The sequence below is a fragment of the Pristiophorus japonicus genome, chromosome 20 (assembly GCF_044704955.1).
Source record: "Pristiophorus japonicus isolate sPriJap1 chromosome 20, sPriJap1.hap1, whole genome shotgun sequence".
Lineage (NCBI taxonomy): Eukaryota > Metazoa > Chordata > Chondrichthyes > Pristiophoridae > Pristiophorus > Pristiophorus japonicus.
Window position 1 is genome coordinate 37,203,251 of NC_091996.1, and position 19,461 is coordinate 37,222,711.

General features: G+C 42.1%; 1 protein-coding gene across 1 annotated transcript in view; it reads left to right on the forward strand.

Annotated features, from left to right (window-relative positions):
* The first annotated feature begins 3,062 nt into the window (after window positions 1-3,062).
* The window catches only part of LOC139232484 (multiple epidermal growth factor-like domains protein 9), a 427,661-nt gene continuing 411,262 nt past the window's right edge, over window positions 3,063-19,461 (forward strand). The window contains exon 1 of the mRNA XM_070862777.1: window positions 3,063-3,535. Within this exon, the coding sequence (XP_070718878.1) occupies window positions 3,265-3,535 (271 nt within the window). The 5' untranslated portion in view covers window positions 3,063-3,264. The remainder of the gene's footprint in view (window positions 3,536-19,461) is intronic.

Below are 19,461 nucleotides of genomic sequence, written 5' to 3' on the forward strand. Positions count from 1 at the left end.
TGGCCTTGCCAGTGATGCCTGCATCCCATGAATGAATATTAAAAAAAATAAACATGCTTCCAGTTTTCATCCATCCTTCACCTTTATATGGTTCATCCCTGCTTTTTCTCTCCCCTTCCTGGACTTTCTTCTCTCCATAATGACGGGCTTTTGTTAGATATCTGACACAATCTTAATAACCCTCACAACTAATTGGATTATGTTTCTTCCCATCCTGCTTCCTGTATAGCCTCCATCTTTTCTTTCCCCATTTCTGAGTCTCCATCACATTTGCCACTTTCCACATGAGATTCTGAAATCTTTATTTCCTCAGCTGAGGTTTTGCCACTGCAGTGATCAACAGCTTCTTTCTGCCTATTCCAGCTCCCAAGCCTCTGTTCTCACTCCCTTCCCCGCCTCTTAGAACAACAATGGGGTTCATCTTGTCTTCACCTTCTACCACACAAAGTTCTGCATTCACCATATCATCTTCTACCACTTATAACATAAACACTTGCATGGAACAGTCGAGTCGAATGGCTTGATTCTTTGCTGTATATTCTATGTAATTCTATGCAATATAGTTCCACCATGAAGCATATTCCTTCCTTCCCTTCTTCACTTACTGGAAGAATCAATCCCTCCATAACACTTTTTTCACTCTTCCAGCTTCCAGCTGTTCTTCCCCGAGCATCTTCACCTGAAACCACAGCAGACACAACACTTGGCCATTTATTTGCTCCCAAATCATTATCCAGGATCACAAACAGTGATTAAGTGATAAAGCTATTCACTCTACTTTGGTACAGCATGCTTGTTTAAAAAAAGGAAAACAAGCCACGACTTCCTGCACTGGGAAAAAATACATTGACTATTTTAGTTTTCAGATGACATGAAACTCGGGAATGTGGTAAACACTGAAGAGGATAGTAACAGACTTTGAGAGGACACAGACAGACTGGTGAAATGGACAGACACATGGCAAATAAAACTTAATGCAGACAAGTGAGAAGTGATGGATTTTGGTAGGAAGAATGAGGCGAGGCAATAGAACCTAAATGGTACAATTTTAAAAGGAGTGCAGAAACATAGAGACCCAGGGATGTGTGAGCACAAATCTTTGAAGGTTGAGAAGGCTTTTAATAAAGCATATGCAATTCTGGATTTTATAAACAGAGGCATAGAATACAAAAGCAAGGACATTATGCTAAGCCTTTATAAATCATTGGTTAGGCCCCAGCTGGAGTATTGTGTCCAATTCTGGGCACCGCACTTTCATCATCATCATCATAGGCAATCCCTTGAAATCGAGTGTGATCTTAGGTGACTGAACAGTCCAATATGGGAATTACAGTCTTTATCACAGGTGGGACAGACAGTGGTTGAAGGAAAGGATGGGTGGGGAGTCTGGTTTACCGCATGCTCCTTCCACTGCCTGCGCTTGATTTCTACATGCTCTCGGCGACGAGACGCGAGGAGCTCAGCGCCCTCCCGGATGCACTTCCTCTACTTAGGGCGGTCTTTGGCCAGGAACTCCCAGGTTTCGGTGGGGATGTTGCACTTTATCAAGGAGGCTCTGAGAGTGTCCTTGAAAATTTTCTCTGCCCACCTAGGGCTCGCTTGCTGTGTCGGAGTTCTGAGTAGAGCGCTTGCTTTGGGAGTCTTGTGTCAGGCATGCGAACAATGTGGCCCGCTCAACGGAGCTGGTCGAATTTTGTCAGTGTTTCGATGCTGGGGATATTGGCTTATCAAGGACGCAAACGTTGGTGCGTCTGTCCTCCCAGGGGATTTGCAGGATCTTGCGAAGACATAGTTGGTTGTATTTCTCCAGCAATTTAAGGTGTTTACTGTACATGGTCCGCACTTTAGGAAGGATGTCAATGCCTTAGAGAAGCTGCAGAAGAGATTAACTAGAATGATACCAGGGACATGGGACTTCAGTTGCATGGAGAAATTAAAGACGCTGGGATTGTTCTCCTTAGAGCAGAGAAGGTTAAGGGGAGATTAACTAGAGGTGTTGAAAATCATTAATGTTTTGATAGAGTAAATAAGGAGAAACTGTTTCCAGTGGCAGAAGGGTCAGTAACTGGAGGACACATATTTAAGATAATTGGCAAAAGAACCAGAGGTGAGATGAGATTTTTTTTACACAGCGAGTTGTTATGATCTGGAATGCTCTGCTTGAAAGGTTGGTGGGAGCACATTCAATAATAACTTTCAAAAGGGAATTGGATAAATAATTGAAGGAGAAAAAAATTGTAGGTCTATGGGGAAAGAGCAGGGAAGTGGGACTAATAGGATAGCTCTTTCAAAGAGGCACAGACACGATGGACCGAATGGCCTCCTGTCCTGTATCATTCTATGATTCAGGGCATGAATCAAACCTTCAGGATATTTCTGAACTTGTGCAACCATTGCCTTTCATTCATATATCCTTGTCATTTTCAAAAATCAAAAAACGGCAGATGTTGGATATCTGAGAGAAGGGTTAAGGGTTAAGCTCTGCACCTGAACCCAGAATTTATCTGTTCTCTCTCCATAGATGCTGGATGGAATATTGAGTGTCTCTCGATTAATGGTTTCAATCGTGTCCATCCGATTTTTTTTCACTCCTCGCGACAAAATGTGGGGAAAATCTGTTGAACGCGGATGTGGTGTGTTGGTGATTTTGCCGTCTGGGGCTGGACAGTATTAAATGAGATTTTAGAGATGTCAAGCTAAATCCACAGATATATTTCAGCACATTATTAGAACTGTTTCAAAAGTGCACTACAAAACAACACGAAAGCTTGCCACAAAGCTTAAGTCATGCATGTCAATTTCGCGCTCGGTGACCCCAAATCGAAGCCCAATGATGCCTTGCATTTAGTTTTTCGATTGTTGTGAAAGTCGGTGGAACTTCCCCTTTGTGGAGTATGACAGCTGTGAAGTGACTCAACCGAACTTGCTTCTGGAGGAAATGCGACCGCCCCGCCGGCCTGTGATTGGCGCACGCCTCCGATTTACAGAGCCGATTGGATGTGAACAGAGCGTTGGCTTGCTGGGTTGGCGCAGCAGCGGCGTCAATCAGGGCGGAGGGGAGATCCGCCGGCTGCTTGCTGGCTCGGTGGGACTGCCTGAGTCCCGGGAGCAGCCGACGCGCTGTCACTTCCAGCGCGGTATGCGGCTGCGATGGAGACCCGCCGCTTCTAACACACGGCACTCCTAAGCACACCATTAGCTCAGCATTTTTGACGGGGAATTAACCATTGATCGCAGGAATCAAAACCTGAGATCGGAACTGCAATGTTGCCGGTGGTAGGGAAATTGGCGCTGATAATGATGTGCTTGGCATTGCCGGGACTGAGACAGGCAGCCGGCACAGATAGCTGGAATACTACAGAGGGATATAATGTCACCACCCTGCTAGACTTAGTCAATACTACCCTTGTTCAGGAGGAGGTCTCCACTGCTACCGAAAGCTCTCTCGCAACATCAACAGCACCGTCTACTATTGTAACAACACAAACCACTACCATCACACCTACCACCGACTGGGAATTGGAGCAATTGCAAGGTGAGTTTCCCTCCCAGTTACCCCCGCCTTAACTCGCGCGCGTTTATTATGGTGCTATTAACCTGCTTGTGTTGTGAAGGACTCATTCCGGGGTTTGACAGTGTGTCCAAGGTTGTTAAGGTTTCGGTTTACAAGCAGCACACAGGTTTGAAATGGGAGCATGCAGCATATTTGAAACAAGTGGCAATTTAAATGGATATAAAAATAAACAGTATAATCAACAATATTTGCAAGCATTTAGCTGATATTTCAATAATCGAGACTGAATCGATAGGTTTGAGTGATGCACCAGCCGGGTGCTGCCACTACTGTACATTGAAATTCCTAACTCCGTTCAAAACAATGGAAATTGACGAGAGTAAGGCGGAGACAAGCGGTGCACCTTAGCTCTCTCTCTCTCTCTCTCTATATTATATCTATCTCTTGCGCACACACACTTGTTTCTCTTCTTCCTGCCATCACGCTCTCCTCCACACAGCCACTTTCAGATGAGGTGACCAGGGGGTAGCCATTTGTGTTTCTCGCACAAATACCCCAATGTGGCTCAGAATGAAGGTTCATTAAATTTGGCATGCTTATGGCACATTGTCATATGGGATTGACTCACGTTATCTATATACACCATGAATACATTAATTACATTTTTCAGGGACACTTTATGTCTGTGGAGGCAGAACATCTGTGCACCAATTTTATGCCCCGTTGACATTTTTTTTGATGCAAGGGTGTATTTTGAGAATAATTTACAGAATTGTCATTCTGCTCGAATGTTTAGAAAGTAAACAGAAGAGGTTTGTTAAACACGGCGTAAAAATGTGCCCCTAGTATTAAGTCAAACGGCAGATAGGGTTAGTGTTGTACTGCCACTTCCTTGTTGAAGTCAAGTGTCATGTGTGCCGATGACACTAAAGTGACATAATGACTCTCGAGTCAGCTATTGCTGTGACTCAGGAACACACAAACTGTACGCGATTCCTGGGGAAGGCCATCTCACACAATTTTAGTTCAGCACCATGTGGACTGATAGTCCAGCGTGTTGTGAAACTGGGTTTAAAAAATGCTCAGGAAATTTGTCAGACTCTTGGACATTTTATGATATTACTGCAGAAAACTTATAATGCCAGCCAGCCTAATGGTGTATTTAGACTGTAACGGCAATGTTATTGTGATATGCTAGGTGATGCACTGATAATATAGGGTGCAGACCTTTCTTTATTGCACAAGATAAAACTTCCACAATAGCCTTGTCAATAAAGACACTAGCAATGAGCCATACAGATCAGAAAGCCCTTGCATCTGTATTCAGTTAGTTAATCTCTACCAGGGCACCACCCAGGCTGCTAAATTTATCTCAATGCCCTGGATTAAAGAGAATAAGGAGACAGGGTTCTTTACTTCTGATTGCTGTCCAGTCACCCTGGTAGAAAGTGTACATACGGACATTAGTAAAAATAGGATTAGCCTCCACTCATCATAGGCAGTTCCTCAGAATCGAGGAGGACTTGCTTCCACTCCTAAAGTGAGTTCTTTGATGGCTGAACAGTCCAATACGACAGCCACAGACCCTGTCACATGTGGGACAGACATTCGTCGGGGGAAGGGGGGAGTGGCACTGATTTACCACACACTCCTTCCGCTGCCTGCATCTGACCTCTTCCTGCGTCTGACCTCTTCACGCTCGCAGCGTTGAGATTCAAAGAGCTCAACGTTCTCCTGGATGCACTTTCTCCACCTAGGGAAGTCTTTGGCCAGGATCTCCCAGGTATCAGGCGCACTTCACCAGGAAGGCTTTAAGGGTGTCCTTGTAACGTTTCCGCGGCACGCCTTTGGCTCGTTTGCCATGAAGGAGCTCCGCATAGAGCAGTTGCTTAGGGAATCTGACATGCGAACGAAGGGGCCTGCCCAGCGAAGCTGATCAAGTGTGGTTAGTGCTTCAATGCTGGGGATGTTAGCCTGGGTGAGGACTCTGATGTTGGTGCATCTGTCCTCCCAGGGGATTTGCAGGATCATAGCCTCCACTATGATGTCCTCCACTGGCATTTAGCCTGGTAGCCCTCACATAGACTCACACTTGAAGAACAACCACATTGGTGAGGTTGGGTTGGGTGGATGGTTGGGACTATTTCCCACAAAGAATTAGCTCCTTAGAAAAAGAAAAATGAAAGAAAAACTAATGTTACTGTGCAGTAACATCAGCCCTGTGATGGCATACACCGACAGCTCTTAAATCACGATTACCCTGTCAACTAGGTCACAGCACTTCCACTGTAATTACTGAAGCTGCTGAATAATAGTAACTTAATAAATGAGAAACATTTTTTTTAAAGAAAATCTTTATTATTTTTAAAGATCAACCAATGTCTGGTAGTGAATTTAAAATACTAATTTGGTCTTGGGATTTTTCTAGTGCTCTGCTTTTTTTATGGTAATTATTACCTTTTAGCTTGATGCCATTCATCAATTCTATTTATTGTCCCATGTGTTTTCAACTTCAGTGCCTTACATTCATTTGGATTTTTATCTCCCAAGTTACAAAATTGTACATCTAGGGGCAGGAATTTCCATTAGGTTGCGCTGGATTTCTTCAATGCAATTTGCCCGAAATCGACCAAACCAGCGCAAAAGATCGTGGAATTTTAAGGACTAATTACATCCAGCGCAAATCGAGTTTCCGCGGTCTTTTGCACTAGTTTAAAAAACATCATGCTCGAAGCTGACTCCGCCCACAAAACTGGCCACGCCCCAATCAAATTAATCACCTTTGCGGGATCCATTAATTGCTCCCATTTGAGGAGGCTCTTAAAATTAAGCTGTTTATTTTAGATGCGAGGGCACTAATAGGCATGTTTTAAAAGCTTTTACATTTTAAAAAATTTACTCAGAAACTGACTACTGTACGCCACTGTTCCCTCTAATTTTTGGGGGGGTGCGCGGCCCCTTTAACGGCCGCGCGGCCCATTCAAATTTCTGCGCATGCAGGGTTTTTCCATCATACAGCTTAAAGGGAACATCGGTTCTGTGACCTTTTTTTGAAGTCATTTTTAGCTATTTAAAATTGGGTTACTCTCAGGTGGTGCAGTCGACAGTCTGATTAAAAATACTTGTTTTCTGTGATAAACCTGTTTCTGCTGCATTAGTAAAGCTAAACCAAGTTATCACTCATAAATATATAATTTTTCAATGCAAAAGTTTAAAATAAATTACGTGGAAAAGCACTGCCTGACTGAGCTGGTTCATGGCAGAATGCAAATACGTTTGAGCGGAAACTTGTGGAAAAAAAACACCTCTCAAAAGCGAGCACAATTTTCACCCGGATTGTCGATTACACCCAAAACAGAAACTCTTGGCCCTAACATCACCTTTTCATTATTTTGCACTCAGAACTATTGCAGGTTGGTATAATACCAGCCAATTATTTCAGGAATAATGTGAAAATCAAAATCTTTCCCATAGTCTAAAAATGGTTTGAACAAGAATTAGTAAATGTACGTGGCTAATGAACAGATTTTGAATTGTGCCATTCATCCTTAAAATGGCCTAAACCCAAACTCAGGACTGCATGCCTTTGTGATGCCATTAAGGACTAGATATTTTCTGCGAGATATTTTTTAAATACAGTAACAAGACCATGCATTGTTCGCCAGGGGATCGTTTTGTTTTAGGGCCTGTTTATTAAGGAGTATAGTTCTTGGTGGTCATGTTGTAATGTTGCATTTATCTTCTTAACTTGCAAAAACATGATTTAAATCATGGATGTTTAAAAAATAACTCCAGTGCATTGTAAATGATCAGTGCCATCATTCAACCCATTATTATCATCATCATCATTATGTCCTTGAATGCAGATTCTTTAAATGCTAAGTAAGGAAATTATATAAATGTCATTTTGACAACATTTTGGAAATGATTTTGTCTGATTTTTACCATAGAGGAAATAATCAATTTGCTACAGTATTTAAATATTCCCTGAGGCAAAGTGAAGTGTTCCCTGTGTAGTAGTTACAGTTCGTCCTGTAATATTGGATTTTGTGCACTGCAGTAATTAAAGATATTTTGTGTGACATATGGTGAAATTTGGCTCATGACAAAAAGTAAGCTCTCTGAAATCATATTTTTGATAGTCATGTTCACTATGGTAATTATTTGTCTTAAGGATTGTTTTGGTGGGAGGAGTAGAAAAGGAGATCATCCAAGTGAGAGTGCTGGAAATAAAATATTTTTCATCTTTTGTACCCAAGAGCTCCCACGTGACGTATAACACAAGCTAAGGCCCCAAGTTTCCACACGATAAAAAATGGGCGCCCCTCCGAGCTGGGCACCCGTTTTTCGCGCCGGAAAAAAAACCGCGCGATTCTGGAGCGCCCTGCAGCTCCATGTCTGCTTGGCGCGGCGCCCAGGGGGGCGGGGCCTACCACTCGCGCCGATTTTGTAAGTGGGAGGGGGCGGGTACCATTTAAATTAGTTTTTTTCCTGCCGGCAACCCTGCGCGTGCGCGTTGGAGCGTTTGCGCACGCGCAGTGTGAAGGAAACATTGGCACTCGGCCATTTTTGTAGTTCTTTGTAGCTGTTTAATTTTTGAACAGTTTTTAATAAAAGCACATTGCCATCAGCACATCAGCACTGAGGCTTCTTGCAGCAGTGAGAAGGCTGCAGGAAGCCTCAGAAAGTTGAGGCAGCCGTTTCCCTCCCCCCCCCCCCCCCGCGGGAACGAACGGCTGCCTCAACTTGTGAGGCTTCCTGCAGCATTCTCCCTGGCTGAAGCACATTCACACAGGTAGGAAGATGGTTTATTTAATCTTTTCTTTGCTTATAAATTTTTATTCAGGTTGGATTTATTTGTATAATATTTGTATAAGTATAAATAACGGTTTATTATAGAATTTAATGACTTTCCTCCCCCCCCCCCCCTCCCCCCCCCCCCACCGGGGACGTCTAATTTGTAACCTGCGCTTGATGTTTTAATGTGTAGACAAGGTTTTTTCAGTTCTACAAAAATCTTCACTTGCTCCATTCTAAGTTAGTTTGGAGTACGTTTTCACTGTGGAAACTTTGAAATCAGGTGTCAGTGGCTGGACATGCCCCCTTTTGAAGAAAAAATTCTGTTCCAAAGTGAAACTGTTCTACCTCACTAGAACTGCAGAAAAAAAAATGTGGAGAATTGCGATTTCTAAGATAGTCCGTTCTCCACCAGTTGCTCCTAAAAATCAGGCGCAAATCATGTGGAAACTTGGGCCCATAATGTGCAGTAAAGCTCACCCAACTCCCCCAAAAACGTATCTACCTCTTCAGTGTGTTATTTTTATTTCCCACATAGACCGTTCTTATGACTGGCATGAGAGAGACTTATTACGGGTCGTTATGCATTATGAATGCACACCCAGTAGGAATGGAGTTGAAATAGTTTGGCATAGGACATTTATAATAGATATTAAACCAGTCTGACTGAGCTTTGAGCGTGAGCATGAATTTGTGAAAGATGAGTCATATCTGACTAATCTAGTTGACATTTTTGACGTCACTAACATGGTGGAAAGGAAGTGTCTGTGGATGTTGCCTATATGGACTTCCAGAAGGCATTTGATGAGGTTCCACAAAAGAGATTATCAGCAAAAAAAGCGAGTGAACAGAATTGGAGGTAACCTTGTGACAGGGGTTGTAAATGGTTGGGAGGTAGGAGACAGACAGTTGGGATCAATGGAATGTACTCTGATTGGCAGGATATGACAATTTTTGTTCCCCAGGGATCTGTACTGGAGCCTCAGCCTTTCGCCATATATATCAATGACTTGGATGAAGGAACAGAGAGTTTGTAGATGACATTAAATTAGGACGCACAGTAAGTTGTGTGGATGGATACAAGAAGTTACAAAGGTACATAGACAGATTAAGTGAGTGGGCAAAACCATGGCAGATAGAGTTCATTGTGGGGAAGTGTGAGATCATTCACTTTGGATTCAAGAAAGGCATATCAGAATATTTTCTTTAGAAACTGTGGAGGTGTAAAAGGATTTAGATGTCCAGGTACACAATTCACTAAAATGATACAATTTCCCTTGAATTTGGAACGTTGAGGGATGATCTAATTGATGTCTTTAAAATGATAAAGGATTTCGAAAGGCTAGATGCAGAGAAACTATTTCTCCTGCTGGGGAATTCCAGAATGGGACACAGTCTTAAAATTATAGTTGGGCCATTCACGAGTAAAATCAGGAAGCACTTTTTCACACAAAGGGTAGTGCATATCTGAAATTTTCTCCCTCAAAGTCTTGGTCAATTGGAATGTTCAAGACTGAGATCGACAGAATTTTCATTAGGTAAGTGTATTAAGGAATGTAGGGGCAAGCAAATGGAGTTTGGGTACAAATTAACGATCATCTAATTGAATGGCAGAACACATTCGAGGGGCTGAATAGCCTATTCCTGTTCCTATGAATTTACTAGAAATGAAAGGAAAGTGTAGTAATCTATTATACTACCTCATCTCTCTTAAATGTATGTTCCATTTAAGATCAACAGATAGCTTTGTGTTTTAGTTCCTTGACAATGACATTTAAGCTTTCTGCTGGACAGTGAGTTGAGCATCTTGACTTTGTCGTCAAGTAAAGCATAAATGGAAAAATAAAAAAAAGGGACATTACGTCCTGGCAACCCAGAGATGTTCTCATGGTGGTCACAGGACCAGTTTGGAAGGGCTGCTTGTGGGCATGAGGCACAGTTACAGTATTTAACCTTCAGAAAATTTGTCATGGACTGCGCAGATGTCATCATGTTTTTATAAGAGCAAGGGGAGTAGATGAAGACATTAAAAACAAAAAGACCTTCAGTGACAACAGCTTCCACTTCAGCACATCATTGAGTATGAGTAAAAGATAAATAGGAGTGAAAAGACTCTCATGGCAGTACGTTGCTACCTGGAAATATAGCTAAAGACTTACATAATTCATCAACAAGCTCACAAGTTAACAAGAACCTTAAACAAAAATCAGAATTATGCCTTTTCAGTATGGCTACTTAAAACAATTCATTTTTCAAGGAGGCATTGAGGCATTTTCTCTGCCCTCCTGGGACTTGCTTGCTGTTACGTAGCTCGGAGTAGAGCACTTATTTCGGGAATCTAATATCGGCCATGTGGACACTGTGGCTCGTCCATCGGAGCTGATCAAGCGTGGTCAATGCCTCAATGCTGGGGATGTTGGTCTGAGAAAGAACACTGACGTTGGTGCGTCTATCCTGCCAATGAATTTGCAGGATTTTGCGGAGGTAGCTACTGTACATAGTCCATGGAGGGCGGGTATCACTACTGCTCTGTAGACCATGGGCTTGGTGCTGGGTTTGAGGTCCTGGTCTTTAAACACTCTTTTCCTCAGGCGGCTGAAGGCTGCACTGGCACACTGAAGGCGGTATTGGACGTCGTCATTGATGTCTGTCCTTGCTGATAGTAGGCTCCCAACGTATGGGAAGTGGTCCACATCGTCCAAGGTCTTGTCATGGATCTTGATAATCATGGAGCAGTACTGTGTGGCGGGGGCAGGTTGGTAGAAAACCTTTGTCTTACGGATGTTAAATGTAAGGCCCAGACTCTCTCATGTTTCAGTGAGGGTGTCAACGATGGTTTGGAGCTCGGCCTCCGATTGTGCACAAATGCAAGCGTCATCTGCATATTGAAAAAATGTAACATACCCACCGACTCTTGGGAATCCCTGGCCTAAGACCGCACAAAGTGGTGGAGAAGCTTCCGAGAAGGCGCCGAACACCTCGAGTCTCTTCGCCGGGAGCACGCGGAAGCCAAGTACAAACAACGGAAGGAGCATATGACAAATCAAGCCCCCCACCCATCCGTCCCTCCAACCACCATCTGCCCCACCTGTGACAGAGACTGTAGATCCCGCATTGGTCTCATCAGTCACACAAGAACTCATTTTATTGTGGAAGCAAGTCATTCTCGACTCTGGGGCACTGCCTAAGAAGAAGAATTTAAAACAAAAATAGCTCAAATGCATAGTTCTCAGCTATTATATTTTTCACTGGTTAAAGCATACTATTTCATCGTTTATGACTCTATTGCAGAAAAGCATTTTCTCTATCACTGGTTTTCCGGCCTGCTCACCATCTGAGAGGATGGGTAGGTAGGTAACATTCGGTCTTTTCCAATGTCACCGAAGCAACCTTCTAGCAGCTGCACATGAACACGTGGGGATGACTCACCCCACCTCCTGTGGAGGATGCTTCTGGCTGGGGCTCAGCATCTTTCTCATGATTCTCCATTTAAGATTGGTGATTTACCATGCGGAGGATGCAAACTGTTCAGTAATCGGAAATTGACCAAAGTCCAACAAATTTAAATCAGAAAAGTGATCATGTCAGATCAGTGCACAGAGGCCCCGGAGTACAGTAGTACTATGCTGCCTGACATATTTCTAAATAAAAGTGAGGCAAGATTATTGCCTTGGAGTTCCTGTGCAAAGCCTGTGAAATAATTCACAATTAAGTAGTAGAACTAATTTTATTCTGATTTGATTTAACAGTTACTTAATTTAAGTTGTGGAAAAAATGTTAACCCAACTGACTAAGTCCATGAATGCAGAATATTTTGACTAAATGCATAATAAGCAAATGAGAATCATCAATAGTGTTGTAGAGAAGGAGAACTGGGCGACTTGGCTTTGGTGAGACTGTGGGCTTGAATCCTTGTTCCTTCACAGTACACCATCTCCAATCTCAGCTGTGTCACTGTAAGGAAGCCCCAAGCAGAAATCAGGTGACTCCCCACAGGGAAAGGAAGAACAAAAGTCTGTAGCAGGTTTATCTGTAGATCCCCCACCTTCATCTGCACCACAGAACGGCTCAGCTTGCTCTGCTGCAGATGGTACGTAGCTGAGATAGGAGAAAAATGTGTTTGGCTTAAAGAAAAAGAGAATGAACATTATGAATAAAAGAATAATTTTTCCTCGCCTTGAAATGGGAGAACATCGATTGATAAATGAACAGCAAGATCAGTTTTAGATATGCTGTACATCAGCTTTGAAGTGTTGACTGAGGGCTAATCCATCTCGTCTTTGAAGTGTCACATTCCTTATCACTTTGCGTTATAAGAACATAAGAACATAAGAAATAGGAGCAGGAGTGGGCCATATGGCCCCTCGAGCCTGCACTGCCATTCAATACGATCATGGCTGATCTGATCATGGACTCAGCTCCAATTCCCTGCCCGCTCCCCATAACCCTTTATTCCCTTATCATTTAAGAAACTGTCTATTTCTGTCTTAAATTTATTCAATGTCCCAGCATCCACAGCTCTCTGAGGCAGCGAATTCCACAGATTCACAACCCTCTGGGAGAAGAAATTTCTCCTCATCTGTTTTAAATGGGCCGTCCTTATTCTAAGATTGTGCCCTCTAGTTCTAGTCTCCCCCATCAGTGGAAACATCCTCTCTGCATCCACCTTGTCAAGCCCCCTCATAATCTTATATGTTTTGATAAGATCACCTCTCATTCTTCTGAATTCCAATGAGTAGAGGCCCAACCTACTCAACCTTTCCTCATAAGTCAACCCCCTCATCCCTGGAATCAACGTGGTGAACCTTCTCTGAACAGCCTCCAAAGCAAATATATCCTTTCGTAAATATGGCCTCACCAATACCTTATATAGCTGTAGCAAGACTTCCCTGCTTTTATACTCCATTTCCTTTGCAATAAAGGCCAAGATACCATTGGCCTTCTTGATCACTTGCTGTACCTGCATACTATCCTTTTGTGTTTCATGCACAAGTACCCCCAGGTCCCGCTGTACTGCGGCACTTTGCAATCTTTCTCCATTTAAATAATAACTTGCTCTTTGATTTTTTTCTGCCAAAGTGCATGACCTCACACTTTCCGACATTATACTCCATCTGCCAAATCTTTGCCCACTCGCTTAGCCTGTCTGTGTCCTTTTGCAGATTTTTTGTGTCCTCCTCACACATTGCTTTTCCTCCCATCTTTGTATCATCAGCAAACTTGGCTACATTACACTCAGTCCCTTCTTCCAAGTCGTTAATATAGATTGTAAATAGTTGGGGTCCCAGCACTTATCCCTGCAGCACCCCACTAGTTACTGGTTGCCAACCAGAGAATGAACCATTTATCCCTACTCTCTGTTCTCTGTTAGTTAGCCAATCCTCTATCCATGCTAATACATGAATGCTAATATATGCTAATAAGTTATGAATTTATCTTCAGTTCTATTTAATAAACCAATTATTCCATTAACAATATGTTGCACCATCACTGACTCTTACAAATATTGGCGATAGTTGAGTTTCTAAGTCTTGCAATATTTCCATTATGTTTGGATATTTTTCATTTGCAGTAGTCTTGTTATCATCTTGTCACGTGTGTGCTAATCCTCATGTTACAGCTTTGTTTGATAAATAAGGTTACTGTAATATATTACTGACAAATTTATTACTGTCAATTTGTTTTGTCTGTAACACTCCTGTGAGCACCTTGGGATGTTTTACTATGTTAAAGGTGCTATATAAATACAAGTTGTTGTTGTTGCCAGCTTCTTCAATGTAAAATAAGCAATGAACAGGACAAGAATCGGGCGATTAATAAAATAGTAATTTTTCCATCAGCACAATTTAGCTGATACTTTCAGAAACCAAATACTACAGTGGCTTGTTTGAGTTCAAAAGTGAGAAAATATTGTTTTTCTGACAAAAAATTGTTGAGGTTTACCTGAATATTTTGTATAAAATGTCCTCTGGTGAGATGCTGTTGGTAGTCACCAGATTGGCAAATAAATACAGTGCTGGAGTAGCAGTGTGTGGGAATGCCTGAGGGAGTGGAAGCACAATATCAGTACTTCAGCTTCCAGAAAACGCACAATACCAGCATTTTACTCAAATATACTATTTCTGTACCGACTCATTTCATATAAAAGAATGTGTAGCTCAACTAAGGAGGCCGTGTGGTGGGTTCAGTTGGAGGAAATTAGTCTTTATTTTTCAGCAGCTCACCAGCTGCAGCACAAAAGCGTACTGACTATACAATTATTTCCCACTCCCCTACCTTACAGTGCAATACCACAGCAAAATACGTTTGACCGTTTTCATTTTGTTCTGTTTCTCTCCAAATATGGGAGAAATACTCCTTTATTTATATTCTCCCTCCCACCAATGTTCTCCCCTCTCTACTGAAGACATCGACTCCTCCACGGGCAGTGTTTGCTTACTGCCGCTGCACTCAAGTGACCTTTTTTCATGGGTAAGCCTAGATTTTGAGCATTGCCATCACACATCACAGGGGACATTACAGCCAAGTCTAATCCAGTCCTCACCTAACGTTTACACGTGTATGCTTCCAGTAGGAGTAGCTGGATGGTGATTAGGACTGGGAACACTACGTGATTTTTTTTTCTCTGTATACTATATTTAATGGTATACTGAAACTAATTGTAACATGCTTACTTCCACCCTGGCTCGGGTCAAGTGGGGGATCAAACTTAGGTGCTTTCGTTACATTATTAAGTAAAACATTAAGGGCTTTCCCCCAGTGGTTTGGATACTCACTGCTTTAGCCAGGGGAGTCATCAGGAAAGCCCCTTAATTTGTACTTTATAATGTAAAAGGCATATCTACCATTACAAGTTTAGTGGATATTTTCCTCAAATATTTGTAATACAATTTTTATCGTGGGAGGATAGCATACTCACAATTTTGTTTGCTTCAATGTCTTATGCAATGTTCCAGGGTCAATTACCCACTGTAAGTTTTTATATAATATCTTTGCTGGAAATGGCTGAATGTATCAGTTTGATGTTCTCAGCCTACCCAAAATGTCACTTGCAACAGAAGCCACCAATGTGCTTCTGCACTGTTTCATTATTTATTTATGTTAAGGTACAAGATTGATTTAAACACATACAAAATGTAAGTACATTATGCTGATTGCTTGCAGTAGAATTGTTAGTAATTCTGCAGATACTTTGGCTTGCCTGGAAGGGGTGTAATTATAATACTCGTCTCTCAATCTCGTCTCAACTGCCTTTCATCATGACCTTTTCCCACAGGGTAAGTTTTTCCAGTTTTGACTAGATATCTGTGAGGAGGAAGGAAAGCTAACTGAGGTGGGCAGATCACTTTTCCTATTGCTTAAGGCTTATCAAGCAAAGCAGGCTTCAGATATATTTTGTAGAAATTTTCATAGTCTCTTGGTCAAAGGTGACTGAGTGGATTTGGGTGGGCAAGGATTCTAACTGTTGATTCTCACGGTGTTACTTTTTGAAGGCGAGACTCAAAAAGCTTCATTTCAGTGTGAAGTTTCTCTAAAATGAAGGAGAAAAAGCTGCAAAGTTCAATTTTAAAATTGACCAGTAATTTCAGAAGTCTATAAATACAAGTACTCAACATGCGCGTCTCCCCTTAAATACTCACAGGACTCGTCCAAAAATATCCCACAGCTAGCATTTTTCATGAAAGTTTTTATCTTCCAATGTGCACATAATAGGGAATGCTCTCTCATAATTTAGAGTGTGTAGATTTTCCAACTCTGGTCGAAAATGTTCCTGGAGATTTCATTACATGACCTTCCACCTCCAACTGCCTACCTGGTCAAACAATCTTTTTTTCCATTTTGAATATTGATAAAATTAAAAAACAAAGAAAATGGGAGCAAAAAAAAAATCACAATTTCTTTTGTCAGTCATGATCTTATTGAATGGCGGAGCAGGCTCGATGGGCCGAATGGCCTAATCCTGCTCCTATTTCTTATGTTCTTAATGACCCTATGATCTTTTTCCAGGGTTGCTCGCAGCAGTGTCCACGAGATTAATATTTAATTTCTGTAGACTCTAGGACAATCTGGGAGAGTTGGCAACCCGAGGAGTGAGCCTCTATAGTTAAAAGATGTGACTATTGAAAAGCTTGATAACTCCAGCGTCCATTAGGCCAATAATTTCAGGATGCGCAGGGCAGCTATCCATAACAATGAACACATTTTTAGTCTGACCTTGAAATTTTCTATTCAGAAATCCAATGTACGACTCAAAAAATTGTAGAAGTCATCCAAGATTGGCGATTCAAATGACAAATGATGCCTCCAGGGAAGTGCTGAACACTTTTGAAACATCTTGACCTCTCACTTTTACTGAAGAGGAAGCTTCTTAGATCTGTTCATACTGGTACCCAGAAGAAGGGTTAAATGCTCCTTACACCTTTTCCCATCAGTGCACTATTGTAAAAGATGTGAGTCGCAGTCATTCAGGTTGAACAAATCACACGGCCAGCACTTTTGAAATAATGCAGGCAGAGTTGATGAAAGTCATTTATTTGCTATTTTAGGGGTCATATTATTGGATTCTCTGACCATTTTCTTATGTTATGAAATGACATTTTTTTCATCTCTAGATCCATCCCAAGTTGAATTTAGAGAGATCACTAAACTTGATTGTCCCTGCAATTTTGAAAACTATTCCAATAAAATTTGTTCTAAAGCTCTGGCAAGATTTTTATCGCACACTGCTTTGAACCATTCAAGAGGTCCTGCTCCAACATCATAGAAACATAGTAACATAGAAAATAGGTGTAGGCAATTCGGCTCTTCGAGCCTGCACCACCATTTAATAAGATCATGGCTGATCATTCACCTCAGTACCCCTTTCCTGCTTTCTCTCCATACCCCTTGATCCCTTTAGCCATAAGGGCCATATCTAACTCCCTCTTGAATATATCCAATGAACTGGCATTAACAACTCTCTGCAGTAGGGGATTCCACAGGTTAACAACTCTCTGAGTGAAGAAGTTTCTCCTCCTCTCGGTCCTAAATGACTTACCTCTTATCATTAGACTATGTCCCCTGGTTCTGGACTTCCCCAACATCGGGAACATTCTTCCTGCATCTAACCTGTCCAGTCCTGTCAGAATGTTATATGTTTCTATGAGATCCCCTCTCATCTTTCTAAACTCCAGTGAATAAAGGCCCAGTTGATCCAGTCTCTCCTCATATGTCAGTCCTGCCATCTTGGGAATCAGTCTGATGAACCTTCGCTGCACTCCCTCAATAGCAAGAACGTCCTTCCTAAGGTTAGGAGACTAAAACTGAACACAATATTCCAGGTGAGGCCTCACTAAGACCCTATACAACATCATCAGCGCAACCATTTCATGTCACTTTTGAAAGTTCCACTTTAAACCCATTTCAAGACTGAATCTTGTTGTTTGTAGATAGAATCAATGGTTAGAGCACTGAATAAGGCCATTCGGCCCATCGAGCCTATGCCGGCTCTCTGCTGATGGCTGCCTGAGTGACGGCATATTCTCCAGTTAATTCAGTATGTGACTTTGACTTTTTGTCCAGCGCAGTGAGAATTTCGTACTCGTGGCTCAAATTCAGATCTGTATATTTTCTGTTGTTATTTGACTCAATTTTCACAAAAGTAACAGTCATTATGGGCACTAAAATACGGTCCAATAACAGCCTTTCCTAAATAACCATCCCTGGTAAGAAGCCCTACCCTTGCAAAAGATGGTGCAATTATAAGCAAACAATCTGGTCAGATCAATTAATGGTTGTGAAAATTTGTAGAGCAATGAAAAGTTTAGTGGGTTATACTCTGACAGAGGGAGAGAGAGAAAAAGATACACCAATGACCTAAAGGAAGCTACACACTGACTGAGAGCTAAAAACCGAGGTGTCTTTAACCAGCATTCAGGGATTAGGAACAGACCAGGGAATTGGGGCCTTTGCCCACTGAACCCGCAGAGGGTGACTCACTAAAAAAAAAAAGGGCAACCTCTGTTGGGTTTGTGGGCCTTGCTTTGAGGAGCATGTTAATGTTTGATGGGGATGTTGATCCACTGAAGTTCTGCATCCATGGTCTGACAGTTGATTAATTAGATATTGTACACTTGAGCATTGAATGGACTGTGTGTAACAATATGATGATCCATTCAATACAGGGCACCTGGAGTAAGGAGGAAGGTCCTCTGTTTACAACTAGGACTTGTCTCTTCTAATCTGCACCATACAAGTTGTTGTTGTTGTTGTTGTTTGAAATACAGTGCAACATTATTCTATCTTTTGTTTATCGGATCACAGATTTTCATAACATTAGACAATTGTAAGAACACCCAAACTCAAATGCGTACAAACTATGCCCAGCACAGCCGGAAATGGTTCCAGTATAATATTATACCGCAAATCCTTGTGCGGTGGTCACACACTTTGCTGCAATGTTGGCACATTAAGTGGTCACACTGTGAGCATGGCTCCTTGAAATTGGATGGTTTCAGACAGATAAAACAGTTCATGGTTGCTGGCTTGATTGATAATCTGCGACAATAGATGACCTAACATTATGCAAACTTGACTGTATTATTTATGACTGAGATATCTTCATAGGAAATTGTTAGTTTTCACCTATAAGTTTACGTAAGATGCTGTGCAAATGCAATTTTTTTCTTCAGCCCATCTGCTGCTGAAAACTTCATCCATGCATTTGTTAGCTCCAGCCTCGACTGTTCCAATGCTCTCGCACCACCCGAGATGAATTTCCACCCCACACAGAACTCCGCTGCCCACATCCTAGCTCGCACTAAGTCCCGTTCTACCATCACCTTTGAGCTCATGGGTCTACATTGGTTCCCATCTACTAACGCTTGTCTGAGAATTTAACATTCTCATCCTTGTGTTCAAATCCCTCCATAGCCTCACACCACCCTATCTCTGTCACCTCCTCCAGCCCTAAAACCTTCCAAGATCTCTGCGTTCTTCCAATTCTGGCTTCTTGTGCATCAATGCTTTCCTCACTCAGCCTCTGCACCAAACGACTTCTCATCCTCAGTGATTTCAACCTCCATCTCAATCCATCATTCCCTCCTTGTGTTCACCATTCTCATATCTTCCCGAATATTAAGACCTTCAATTCTGCTGCCTCTGCTTCTGCC